This window comes from Carassius auratus, chromosome 27 (assembly GCF_003368295.1).
Source record: "Carassius auratus strain Wakin chromosome 27, ASM336829v1, whole genome shotgun sequence".
Taxonomy (NCBI): domain Eukaryota; kingdom Metazoa; phylum Chordata; class Actinopteri; order Cypriniformes; family Cyprinidae; genus Carassius; species Carassius auratus.
Window position 1 is genome coordinate 21,201,550 of NC_039269.1, and position 14,296 is coordinate 21,215,845.

General features: G+C 35.7%; 1 protein-coding gene across 2 annotated transcripts; it reads left to right on the forward strand.

The window, feature by feature from the left end:
• Nucleotides 1-259: 259 nt before the first annotated feature.
• LOC113045854 (1-phosphatidylinositol 4,5-bisphosphate phosphodiesterase delta-1) lies at nucleotides 260-13,947 on the forward strand. Of its 2 annotated transcripts, none has more exons than XM_026206551.1 (15): nucleotides 260-485; nucleotides 4,249-4,407; nucleotides 5,759-5,987; nucleotides 6,078-6,207; nucleotides 6,909-7,137; nucleotides 7,914-8,115; nucleotides 8,287-8,431; nucleotides 8,591-8,743; nucleotides 11,141-11,284; nucleotides 11,393-11,543; nucleotides 12,476-12,592; nucleotides 12,756-12,934; nucleotides 13,010-13,142; nucleotides 13,218-13,367; nucleotides 13,494-13,947. In XM_026206551.1, the coding sequence occupies exons 1-15, from the start codon at nucleotides 455-457 to the stop codon at nucleotides 13,583-13,585; spliced, it is 2,244 nt and encodes a 747-aa protein (XP_026062336.1). In that variant the 5' UTR covers nucleotides 260-454; the 3' UTR covers nucleotides 13,586-13,947. The 2 variants fall into 2 exon arrangements, with proteins under 2 accessions (XP_026062336.1, XP_026062335.1); XM_026206550.1 differs by lacking the exon at nucleotides 260-485 and adding an exon at nucleotides 3,442-3,697.
• Nucleotides 13,948-14,296: the final 349 nt, after the last annotated feature.

The window sequence follows — 14,296 nt, forward strand, 5'->3', positions numbered from 1 at the left end:
TGCTCTCAGCTGACATGACTAGAGTCTACAGCTCTAATAACAGGTGCAGTACGTAGTGGACGTTTAAGAACTGCTCCACAATAAAACAAACCAAACATTCAATCTCAGTCTGAATTGCTTTACTGTACTACTCTTTGAGCATAATTTATCATGACCCCTAGAGGCAATTGAAAGCACAGCATGCCATTATAAGATGCTGAAGCGATCAGTGGGAGTGGCTCATCATGAGATTACTTCTTTAACTGAGGCGATAGCCGCCACATACAGGCGGGTGATGTGTACCTGTGCAGAAAAGACTAGAGGAATAGTGCAGCTCTCAGTCGCGTCTGTTTTGCAAAAGCGAGACGTTTCGAAATTTGATGTTGTTTATTTTTGCCTTTGAACTCCTGGAGTCGAAAACACTGGACAGATTGTGTACGAGGAGGATATAACAGTCTGCTGTATTTATGAGCAAATGGATTCCAACGGCACTGCTGACAAACAAAGTAAGTGTTGAATGAAAACTAAAACGGAACTTTGTTGCGAGTGAAATAAATTAATCCAAAATGTCACAAAAAGTCTTTCGAACAATCTTCTGACATGTTAACTAAACCTGCACGCGATGGAGTCTCAGCCACGCGCAACTGAATTTGAGCATTACCAAACATGGTTCCTCAGGTACTAATTTATGAAATATTTCATTTAAAAGTCAATGTTCCGAACAACGGAGGGGGTAAACAAACTGATGGTGAAGCAAATGTTATAATGTACTGTGCAATACATTGGAAAATTGATTTGAAAATAGCCTACTTTTGCGAATCACACTTTTTTTTCTTCAGACAGCTACCTGTTGATGTCTTATGATAAAAGCATGAATGGGTAATGAATAGTGTAAATTGAGTTAGAGGACATAATATGGCTGCCACACCCTTAGAAACTTTGTATTGTCTTGTGTTGGGTTTATTTATCCATCTCTTACAGTGCTCTGATTTTGCAGCAATATTATAACCTACTAGACTTTCTATTAAGGATGGGGCACAGGAGAGGCATCTGTAGCCTGGAGCAACATTCTTTGACTGTCTCACATAACATCCCTCTCATTACTTCAGTTCCTCTGCCTGAAACGACTGTCAAATTATGGGTTTACCCTGAGTTTTTCAACGGATCACAGTTTACAAAAAAAAGTGGCAAAACAAAAAATATTCTTAAAAAGAGAAACATTTTATAACAGAAAAAAAAAATCAGTTTGTGCAGGGTTCTTCCCAGAAGGTTACAGTGTTACAGTAAACGTGACCTGCGTTAGGGTTCTTAACCTGTTAACTGTCGGTTCCACTTTTTGAGCATAGACGTGAAAATGACATTTCCAACTTAAACTGTTATAAATTTTGAATGCTTTGGTCCACAGACTTAAGGTTAGTCTCTTTTTAAAGCAGACACTTGGCAGATTATTGTAAAAGTTATAAAGATTATATAACAAAAAGTTATGGAAGTTTAAATTTATGAAAATATAAAAATATATTATATAAAATATATTAAATAAAATATATATTTTACAAAACATGTTTTACTCTAAAACTGCTAGAAAATCAAAACCAAGATTCTGAACAAGTTGTGTTCAAAATTTGAGGTTGATATCTCAAAAAATGAGCTTTCAGTGAGATTTAATTTGGCCGTAGTACCGAGCTTTTCCCATAGATGACCATCAAAGCCCATTGGTAACCATTTAAGGGTGCCTTCATTTCCATAAATGAGTGACCTGAAACATGTTTTTCCATACTTTTGGGTCAGTATGGCAGTATTTGGTTTCAATTCAACCTCAAAAAACACAAAAGACATGCAACGAAAACCATGCACTTGCATTATAGTTCACAATGCATCAAAAAAGGATCATCTATTGCTTTTTCTATATATTCAAAACACTTTTAGACTTTTTAAAAAATACAATGGATGTTATCTATTGAACACTCCATGAAAATGAATAAAGATTTTTCTTGATTTCATGCATCACTATTTCAAAGTAAAGGTCAGAACTCACTCTCTGACTCTGATGATGAGTACTCTTCTTGCATATCAATAAATTACAGTTGCTCTGTACAATATTCAGTCTGTACTAAAATCAGTCACCAAATATAAAAACTACATTCTTTAAGCTTTCCAATGATATATTGTTTGTCAAGATTACTTTTGGTTCAGACTAGGATATTACTGTTTAAATAATGTAATTGCCCGGTGGGCACACTGGAGGGCCCATGACATTTAACAGGTTAAAAAGCCTGAGGAATTTCTAAATAACTGCGTGCTTGTTGTGTACACACTTCCTGAATCTCCACTATTTTTGTCATCCAGATGGAAATGAATAGACTCTACTGTCCTCCCTGAATGTCAGCAGGAAGCAGCCTGTGGGTTGTAGGGGCAGATAGACGCACTTCAAATTAGTATTAGTATTAGTCATAATATTACTGGGGGAAAAGTCCATAGAACCACTGCAAGTGTTTGCTTTCTTGAACAGAAAGCTGTCAGGTAAATGCATACATATCTGAATCCAAAACAAACCAAATACAATTTCAACAAAAGACCGTAAGTGCAGAACTTTGTTTAAACAAATTGCCACTGTGCAATAACAAAAGTTTACTTTGAAAAGTAGGTACAGAAATGTAGAATGGAATTAAAATGTGTAAACATAAGTGTAGCCTTTATCAGTTTCATTTTAGTGTTATTTATATACTGTCATGGTATTCATATTTGAAATCAGCTTTTTTATTTCCATTTTTCATTTTAGTTTTGGCTTTAGTAATGTTATGTGCTTTTGTCACTTGTTTATCAAATATTTCTATTTAAATCAAGTTTATTGCTCTTTTTTTATATTTGCACATTTATATATTCCGTTTTAAACCTTAGATGCCAATGTTTCATTTAAACTGTTCTCATCTATGGTTTGTATTTAATTTCAGCTTTCAATTCATAAATAATAATAATAATAATAATTGTTAACAATAATATAATTAGTCTGTTCCTATACATTTAAACATATAGAATATATAAACAATATTTATATTGCCGTTGCAGCACAACATTATTCTGCTCTTCACATGTCCTTTTTTATTAACGCATATGTTAGATAATATTTCTCACATGTCAAATGCTACTAAGGTAGGTATGAACGACTTTTCTGAAATTATAAGGCTGTGTATGATTCTGAAACGATCGTTATTACTACCAACATAATCAAGGGATGAGATTTCAAGTGCGGCTGCTGGCAAATACAGCCACTAGAGGGCGCCATTGATTCTGTACAGAAAGACGCTAATAAAAAACGAAACGAACAGGTATTTCACCTGCTGTTGTGTAGTATTCGACAGTCTATACTTTTAATAAGTATACTTATTAAATCTAACTTTAAACAAACATCCTTAAAGTGTGGTTTGAATTCACCCACGAATATAGCCACTCGATGAGATCAGGTGTCCCTTCAGTCTTATTCTAGGGATGAACTTTGGATTAGTACACGCCCCGAATCCAGGGACGACCGAGTGAGCACAACACAACAGGTCTTTGGGAAATGTTTGTGGCTTTCTTATTCAGAAGCGGTTTTGATTTTTGTCGCGGAATATTCACAATATGCAGTGTGTACGAAGACAGCCAGCGCGGACCAAATCTCAAGAGTCCTTATACCGCGCGCAGACGAAAACAACCGCGAGAAACAACATGAAACGTCTCGGTAGGACAAATAATAAAACAATAGTCTTGTATTTAACCTGAAAACTTGACCTTTCATACTTGCCTTTACAGTGGCATTCAGTTAGTTTTTTAAAGATGTGTACAGTTCATTGACAAGCACCTCGAAGGAAATCGAGGAAGTTGTCTTTCTTTATTAACTTGACTATCTAGAATGTATTGTAAGTGAGCTTTAGCTATTGTCGTAAATAGAGTAAAAACACATCACACCTAATTGATTCATGGTTGTGTAAATTACTCCTAAATACACACCACGCCTTTGTAAATAATTCATTTTTGCTATGGCAGTTTGACCTAAAAGCAGGTCCTGGTTGGTGTCAGTCTTTAAGCAGTCTTAATCTTTTGTGTTTTACATAAAAGCTCATAAGCCACGTTTTCATCTTCAGTAGGTGGGTTCCTTCCTCAACACAATCGTTTTCATTTGTTCTGGCTTCATAAAACGAATGTCTAGGGAAATAACCCACAAATCTGTCTTTCAGAATGAGCTTTGAAAGAATGAATGCTTGAGCAGTCTTGCTTTTGTCCTCGCCACAGGTTTGGAGGGTGACGGAGACATGCAGTTCCTGATGAATGGCGGAGATCTTTTGAAAGTCCGTTCAGGATCGTGGAAAAAACCCCGCTACTACAGACTCCAGGAGGACTGCAAGACCATGTGGCACCAATCCAAAAAGACCTTTAAGTCCAAACAGACATGTGAGTCCCAAAAAGGAGGTGCGCAGGGGTGTGTCAGTCATGCCTGTCTATCCTCATGTCCTGAATTGACCTATAATGTGTTTTGTTTGTCAGTATATATGTTGATGAATGTCTCTCACTGAAGTTACTACAGCTCTTCCTTCCTCAACTCCACATTTTTAAGCATAAACGGGGTAAAATGAATGCATAAAGACTAAATGAAGTTGCATATAATATGTACAAGCAATATAACGTTAATGTCTGTGACAGTGAAATTATCTTTTTTTAATATTAAAGTTATTTAACTATAATGAATATGAATACCATTATCAGGTTGTGCCAACAAACTCAGATGGACTAAAGCCGATGTTTACTGGGTGTGGTTCAAAAATACTGATATAGACATTAACATTGCTTGTGGTTTATTGAATTATTGATGTGTATTGCCATTCAAAGGTTTGGGGTCTGTAAGATGTATTATATATATATATCTCTCATTGTATTTTTAAAAATCAAATTTTAGAAACATTTTAAATAGTAATAAAAATCACAATAATGCTGTTTTACTGTGTTTTGGATCAAATATATGCAGCCTTACTCAGTATAAGAGATAAAAAAAATAAATAAATAAATACATCTTTTAACTCTAAACTTCTGAATTGTAATGTATGATTATATCACTACATCTTTTCATCATAATAATGTCATAATGATCTCTTGCCCATGGCAATGCTTCGAAGCATTGGCAAGAAGAGTTGTGTATCATTTTTAGATGTAATCAATTAAAAAGGCTGTTGATAAAAACAAATGTTTCTCCAAATGAGCTATTTGTGTACTAGTTGTGTGTTTTACTACAGCACATTAAAGTTACATTGTCATTTTGTGACCAGTGCTGTAAAACACAAGCGTGGGGCTATGTTTAAAAACGTATGTATATTTTCCCTCAAAGTATGCAAATGTCAAAAATTAATTTTTTTCTTATGTATAGAATTTCCTTATTCATATTACCGTGATGGTACAGAGTTTAACAGTAATCCCTAATAGAAACTAGGAAAAACTACTTTTAGGAAATATGTTTATTATAAATATAATTTTTATTTGGTTTTAAGCATAATCACTGTAAGCATACTCAGATATTTTAACTGGAAAATAAAACCGAGTTACTGATTTACAACACTTTTGCAGTTTAAAAAACTGACATCAGGTAATCACTAAATTTGGATGTACAATAAATAATCTAAAATATACTCTCATTTGCACAGTGATAAACTGCTGTGTTATTTTTGTTAATGTTGGGAAAGCCATGGATGATCTAGATCTGGTTCTGGGTTCAGTGGGACCTACGTTGTTATATATTATGTTTCTCACCCAGTCTCTGTTGAGGACATTGACGAGGTACGAACAGGTCGGCAGACGGAGGGTTTGAAGAAATACACAGAGGAGTCAGTGGAGGGTCGAGCTTTCTCCATCCTATTTAAGGGCCGACAGAAAGGCCTGGACCTGATCGCCAGCTCTGAGGAGGAAGCCAAGAAGTGGGTCGGCGGTTTGGAGAAGGTCATCTCAAACATGAAGAACCTCACTCCTCAGAAGAAAACAGAGCAGTATCCTTTTCAAACGCCTGTGACATTGAAGTGCAATTCAAGAATTACTTGTCAGACCTTTTTTTAATTGTCCTTACATCAGAGCTCCAGCTGGATCTACAGCTCTTTGCGTGAAGCAGATAAAAACTTTGATAACAAGATCAGTCAGAACGAGATGAAGAGCTTTCTACAAGACATCAACATTGAGGTGTCTGACGTCTACGCTGAAATGCTCTTTCAGGTAATATTTCTGTAATTATGCAGGATTTTATCCTAGTTTGCTCATCTATAATGATGTTCCCACAGTGCTACATCTCATGCATTAGCTAACAATAAGCAATACATTTTATACAGTATTTGTTGAACATTGTTAGTGTTTAGTTAATAAAAATAGAAATGTTCATAGTTTGTTTGTTAGCTCAGGTCCATTAAATATTATTAAAGGGATTAAGATATTTCTGATGAAATCTGAGAGCTCTCTGACCCTGCATAGACAGCAACTCAACTGAAATGTTCCCAGGTCTAGAAACATAGCAAGGACAGCAAGAAAATAGTCCATGTGACATCAGTGGTTCAACCATATGTTGCGAAGCTATGAGGATATTTTTTTGCGCAAAGAAAACAGTAATAACATAATTTATTCAACCGTTCTCTCCAAGTTACCATCTTCCGGCATTTTGGAGAGTTGCCTACCCCAGAACGTAATCAATGTAATCAGCATTGTTTATGTTCAGGATAAAGCATGTGCATGCTGAACATAAACAACACTGATAACTTGGGGAGAAGAATTGTTGAATAAATTGTTATTATTGTTTTCTTTGCGCACAAAAGTATTCTCATAGCTTTGTAAAATTACGGTTGATCCGCTGATGTCACATGAACTATTTTACCGATGTCCTTGCTACAACTTGACTAGTAATGCCTCTATTTTCTCTCTTTCAGAAATGTGACATATCAAAGTGTGGATACCTGGAGGGCAAGGAGATTGAGCATTTCTATGAAATCCTGACACAAAGAGAGGAGATTGATGTCATCTATGGAGAGTATGCTAAGACAGATGGTCTCATGAGCGCCGCTGACCTGCTCAATTTCCTGATGAAAGAACAGAAAGAAGATGTGTCTCAGAATGATGCCCTTCAGCTTATTGAGAAATATGAACTGGATGAAAAAGGTAATGCCTATGGATAGTTGCTATAGATAAAAAACATCTGCTATACACTACCATTCAAAAGTTTGGGGTCCGTAATTTTTTTTAAGAAATGACTTATTCAGCAAGGATGCATTCAATTCATTAATTACATACCAGAAATTAAAGACATTTAAAATGTAACAAATGGTGCTGTCAAAAGATTAATTGCATCCTAAATAAATTTTTGTTTACATAATATATGTGTGTGTGTGCTGTATAATCATGTATATGTAAATAAAAATACATGCATGTTTTTATGTAAGAAAAATATATTGTTTATAACAATATAAATGTATATACATGTAAATATTTCCAAAATATATGGTGTGTGTAAATGTACCTATATATACTTAATAAATATACACCCCACACACACATATGTATTTATTTTGAATGCGACTGAATTGCATGGAATCGTTTGACGGCACTAGTTACAATATATTTTTATTTAAAATAAATGCTGTTTATATTCTTTAAATTTTTAAGTTTATATTCTATATCTTTCAAAAGTATTGTGATTTCCACAAAAATATTAAGCAATTAAGTTTATAATCACTATTAATACTAAGAAAAATAAATGTTTTTTGAGCAGCAAGTCAGAATATTAGAATGATTTCTAGGAATAAATGGCATTTTAAGATTCAAACTTTTTAGCGATAGTGTAAGAAAATGAATTTTGTTTCAGTCTCAGGGAAAAAAATGCAAGTGTAACTACAATGTCTTTATAATTGCATGTCTGTGTTTTGCACTTTTTGTAGCCAAAGCCAAACAGCAAATGACAAAGGATGGCTTCCTAATGTACTTGCTCCAGCCGGAGGGGATGATCTTTAACCCGGCTCATAAAAGTGTTTACCAGGACATGAACCAGCCTCTCAACCATTACTTCATCTCCTCCTCTCACAACACATACCTGCTGGAGGACCAGCTCAAAGGACCCAGCAGCACTGAGGGATACATAAAGTAATCATGCCAATCATTCTGCTTTTGTTTGTTTGGATGACATGCATTATTAGATGATATTAGATTATTAGATAAAAAGATTCAGGGTCATAATGAAAGTATCTCAATTAATTCACCTTTCTTAAAGCATGGCTTATTTTTGAAGTACCCAGTTGTGTTGTCCCTCCATAGAGCACTTCTGAAGGGCTGCCGTTGTGTGGAGTTGGACTGCTGGGATGGATCAGACGGAGAGCCGGTCATTTACCACGGATACACTCTCACCTCAAAGGTCCTCTTCAAAGATGTGATCGAAGCCATTCAAGAATATGCCTTTAAGGTAAAAATATTTATAGCAATGAATGCAAACAGCTGTCATTTCACCAAGATAATATAGTGACTGATAATATTTGTTTTGGGACTTGTAGAGCTTGTCCTTCTGGTGTTCGTTCCACGTGTGCCTGACTGTCAACAATGTGTTTGTTTTTTCTTTTACCAGACGTCCGAGTATCCTGTGATCTTGTCTTTGGAGAACCACTGCAGTGTGGAGCAGCAAAAGACCATGGCTCAGCACTTGAGCTCCATCCTGGGTAGCGCTCTGGTCACCAAACCCCTCGGAGATCAGATGCCCACATGCCTCCCTTCCCCAGAGGTTAGCGATTGAAAGATGTTAATGTTCAGTAATCCGCTAAGCCATGTTATACAGGCATACTCAGTTGCAAGAATATGTAAGGCACACCGTTTGTTATTATAAAAGAGAGAATACAGGGTGCTCGGGAAGCCGATTCGAGCGTAGAAGGTTTGTTTGACTTATTGAATGCTATCCTTCTAATTACACACCCAATTGTAAATAAGAAATTAAATGGGCATGAATTATGAGGTTTAAATTATTTTAATAATGTATGAAGAACCAGATTGTTTATACATGCTGTAGAATAGGTCACTCCAGGATGACACATAAGTTTTTAATACTAGGGGGAAATTCTTCAACATGTTCTCTCTGCCAAAGCCCTTTATATCTGAAGCATGTTTTATTATATTGTGTTGGTTTTAACCGTGAAATAACTTTTTTTTTATAATGCAGTTAACTCTTTTGAAGAGATTTTTTTAACAGTTAAGTTTTAGAGTTTTTAGAAAAAATACATTTCAAAAACCTAATATAATTTGTAATACATTTTTCTTGCCATGAAAATAGCCACAGAAACTGTGATGGTGTTAAACATGAACAAACAAACAAGGAAAATGATGTAAGAAGAAAGAGGCGATGGGGGAATGGAAAAAGAGACCGTGTTCGAGATTGGTCACCAGGAAAGGTTATCAAAATATTTAGTTGGGATGAAATTAACATTCTGGCCGATGCAATAAACCAAAATAAGTTTTTTTGTTGATGATAACGATGCAAAGACATATTTGTGAACCCAGATTTTAAAAAAAAAATTTTTTTATCACAAGTGCATTTAAAGAATCTTTGATAGTAATTGTGCTTAATCTTGCTTTTTTGTCTGAGTAGTTTTTTATATTTATAATATTGTGTTTTTGAATATTTAATTTGTATCTGGCTTGTAAAAGCCAGTGAAACTGACATGGCAATACATTTAAAGGGTTAATTCACCCAAAAATGTAAAAATCTCTCAATAGTTACTCACACTTATGTCATTCCAAACCAGTAACGCCTTCATTCATCTTCTGAATGAACACAAATTCAATATTTTTGAGGAAATCCGAGAGCTTTTCTGACCCTGCTTAAACAGCAACATAACTAGCACATTCAAGGCCCAGAAAATTAGTAAGGACATTGTTTAAATAGTGTGACATCAGTGGTTCAACCATAATTTCATGAAGCTATGAGATTATTTTTTTGCACAAGGAAAACAAAAGTTATTCTCATAGCTCCGTAAAATTAAGGTTGAAACACTGGTGTCACAAGTATGTCCTTACTACTTTTCCGGGCCTTGAACATGGTAGGACCCTTCCTGTCTATGCAGGATCAGAGAGCTTGAGGATTTCATCAAAAACATCTTAATCTGTGTTCAGAAGATGAATGAAGGTGTTAAGAGTTGTGAGAGGCGTGAGGGTAATTAATGATAGAATTCAAATCTTTTGGTGAACTATCCCTTTAAATACAACCAACCAACGATACCTAAAACTGAAGATCCAGTGTCTCTTAATAAAGATAGATTAATGATATTGTACCAATATGTCATATGTTCCTACTGTTTAGTTGTTGGAACTTAAAAATATTTGACCACAGTATGCCTTGATTGACCAATTTAAAAGGGTTCTAGGCATGGTTTAAATATGCACTGGAGTATATGCCATTTATTCAAATTGAATATTTACTTAAACTCTGTTGAAACCAGTTTAAAAGATCAAAGTAGTTGATTGAATCCAGTAGCTGTGGCTTTAGATGTGAGACCTTAAGAGAGTTTTCCAGCCTGTCTGAACAGGAGATGCTTTCAGGATGGAATTCTGTGGAATGTGTGGAATGTATACCGCTGCTGCTCTCTATTTTAAATCGCTGCATCTCAAACTCTCTTTGTCTCTCAAAATTACAAGCATCAACTCAGAAACCCCAGACTGACACCTTCAACACATCAGTTGTGCTCGCATACTTCGAAATGAGGAAATGGCAAATGCAGACTTAGCGATCACGCCGGTCCGTGGTGGTTTTGTGGTGACCTGCTTTGAAAGACTCTGCTTTGTGTTACTATGACGACTGGTGCTCTGCCAGCAGGGGAGCAGATGATTATCATAGCTTACGTAACATTGTTTTCCATTCCCCTCAGTCAAGGTGCGGCCTGTCCTGGTCACTGTGACAGTCAACAACACAAACACTGCTGCTCTCCACTTACAGCAGAAGCTTCCTAAAACAAACAATCTTCAGTTTGTGCATGTAGAAATACCAGTATTGGATAGTATTCTGCACTGTTTTTAAGCTGAGATCTAAGAATTACATTTTTAGTTAGTTGCTCTTAAAATGGCATTCCTTTTGGTGACACTAGTTATTAAACACTGGTTTACACTTATGGCTGTCTCGTGTATTATTTAGGAGCTCAAAGGCCGGTTCATAGTCAAAGGGAAAAGACTAGACAAACTTGAGGACATGTTTTCAGAGTCCAAAACAGCAGATGAAGAAAGTGTAACAGAGGAAGAAGATGATGAAGGTGATGAAGACCAGGAAAAGAAGTCTAGTGTAAGCTGATGTACATATGTGATCATTTTATGAAAAATGTCTCTTTCTTTTAATTGCAATTTTTTTTTTCATTGTTGTAATTGCATATACCAAAAACCGAAAACAAAGTCGCTGAAGTTAGCGAAGGAGCTGTCTGATATGGTGATCTACTGCAAAAGTGCCCATTTCCATGGATTTAAAGATTCCCGGGACAAGCAGTCCTTTTATGAGATGGCCTCCTTCAAAGAGGGAAAAGCTGTGAAACTGGCGGAAGAATCAGGTGTGATGTCAGGACTTGTGCCGCTCAGACACAACACAAGCTATTAAACACATGAGTGTCATGAGACACAGACTTGGACACGGTCCAGCTGCACAGATTTATTACGATGCAAAATACACAGTCAGAAACATGCATAATGTCATAGGTGATGGTTCTGCATGAGGGAGACACAACTTTGAATATGGAAATGAGCAGGTGACTAACAAGGAAAAGAGCCATTCATATATTCATCACTTTACTGGACAGCAAAAAGAGAGACTGATTTTATTAATGAATGTAAAACTATCTATTAATATCGAAAAAAAACTAATTTATCTCATTTCAAATCTAAACAAATTTTAGTTTTAGTTTAAGTAAAATGTTAATTTACAGCATCTAAAACAATGTACGCTACAGTTCAGTGTTTGAAATCACTAAGATTTTTATTTTAAGATGTTAAAATGTTAAACGTTTTAAATATATTCATCAAATATGTTAATGTTAAATTAATAATTTTATTCAGCAAAGATTCATTAAATTGATCAAAACTGACTGGAAGTACCTTTATGATGTTGCACAAGATTTTTGAATTTTCTATGTATCAAAAGTTTTCTCAGATATTAAGCTACATTTTTAAAATTGGTTTCTTGAGCACAAAATTAGCATTTATACATTTTTTGAAGGAATATGTGACACTGAAGACTGCAGTAATGGATAAGCTTAAAAAATAAGCTTTGACATCTCAGGAATAATGTAAAGAAAATGTATATATGTATTTATATATTATATATTATACATTTTATATATTATATTTATATGTAACATATAAACCACAGCAACCTTTTGAACAGTAGTGTACATTTTGACCTAAAATCATATGCCTTTTAAAAGGTCTTTTCTATTTGTCAGCTATCCAAACCCATTCCTCAGCTAATTACATTTTTCTGTCACAGCGAACGATTATATCCATCACAATATAGACAAACTCAGCCGGATTTACCCAGCGGGAATGAGAACGGACTCCTCAAACTACAACCCTGTGCCTCTGTGGAACGCAGGCTGTCAGATCGGTAAAGACAACATTAATTTTATACCCACCATACAACTGACACAAAAACATCTATTTACAATCTAGTTAAAAGTGGAAGTTGATATTAATGTAACAATGCTAAACTCACAGGCTTCTTCTCCGAACTTGATTGAAACAATCCATTTGATCTGCCTTTTCTCCAGTGGCCCTTAATTTCCAGACGCCCTGCCCGGAGATGGATCTGAATCAGGGGCTCTTCCTCCAGAACGGACAGAGTGGTTACAACCTCAAGCCTTCTTACCTACGAGACAGAGACACTAAATTTGACCCCCTCACTCTTCCTGATGGGCCGTGGTTAAAGAACAAGATTCTTCATTTGATGGTAATGGATCTGTAGTTGCATTCCTTCGTTACAATGCTGCATGTTACATGGGCACTGTTTCTGTTGGTCTAATAGGTGATCTCAGCCCAGCAGTTACCCAAAGTGAGCGAAAGGAAGTCCTCCATTGTTGATCCCATTGTGAAAGTGCAGATCTACGGTGTGCCGGCTGATACCACTATGGTGGAAACGAAGTACATTGAGAATAACGGTATAATAACACCCTAAATGTGCCGAGTCAGGACTCCTCAGGATGTTGCTTAATTGTTCTCTATTGTGTCTCAAGGCTTCAACCCCATGTGGAATGAGAGCTTCCAGTTTAATGTGCGTGTGCCAGATCTAGCCCTCGTGCGCTTTTTGATTGAGGACTACGACTTCAGTTCCAGCAATGAATTTATTGGCCAGTACACACTTCCCTTCAACAGCCTAAAGAATGGTCAGTGTGTTAAAATACATGCTCCTCTCTGATTTGGTGAATTGCCATTACTGTCTTAAGTATGCATGATAAATATTTCTATAACCACATAAGCAGACAATCAATAGTTTGTTTGTTATGCCACAGGATATCACCATGTGCCACTGCTGACTAGGAATGGAGACCACCTTTCCTTCGCTGGACTTTTCGTTCACATCCTGATTGTGGATGCTAAATAACACATGATGGCACAGATTTTTTTTTTTTTTTTTTACTGTATCTGAAATGATCATGCATGGAAATGTGAAAGGGTCGGTATAACATGAGGCAGCTTGAGTGATTCTAATGGGTAAATGTGAAATTGTGGGAATAGAGCAACTTTTCTGAAGTTGTGATATGATGGTCTCACACATGAACTTTTTTTTTTTACTTTTTACAATTTGTAAAATACATTTTTAAATTTTATTATGCCGAATAGATGACTTAAACGTTGACTGTCAACCCTTAGTTTTAGTTAAACGGAGTACTGTTTTTAGATATTCAGGTTTTAGCAGAAGAATCATTTGATTTGACGGAATTACAAATAAACACAATCACTCCATCTCTAGATACATGTTCTTCATACACTGCATGACATTGGCATATTTTTGAAAGAGTATCATGCTAAAAGCTTTTAAATCATGCTATGATAAAGCAATAAATTACGATTCTACGCTATTTCTAGGTCTCAAATCAGTAAGTTGATCATGTGATTCCTTTGTATGGACGGTTTGTTGTTTGTATAATCTCAAATCATGCTGAAGAACACGATCATCAGGATCTACACAGACTTGTGGAGTTTATGTAGCTTTAAAGGGACAGACCACATTCAAAATCCAGGTTTTAATTTAAACTGTTAAATCGTGTTTATAATCCTGACTGCTGATTCTGTAAACGAACTAAAGCTAGTC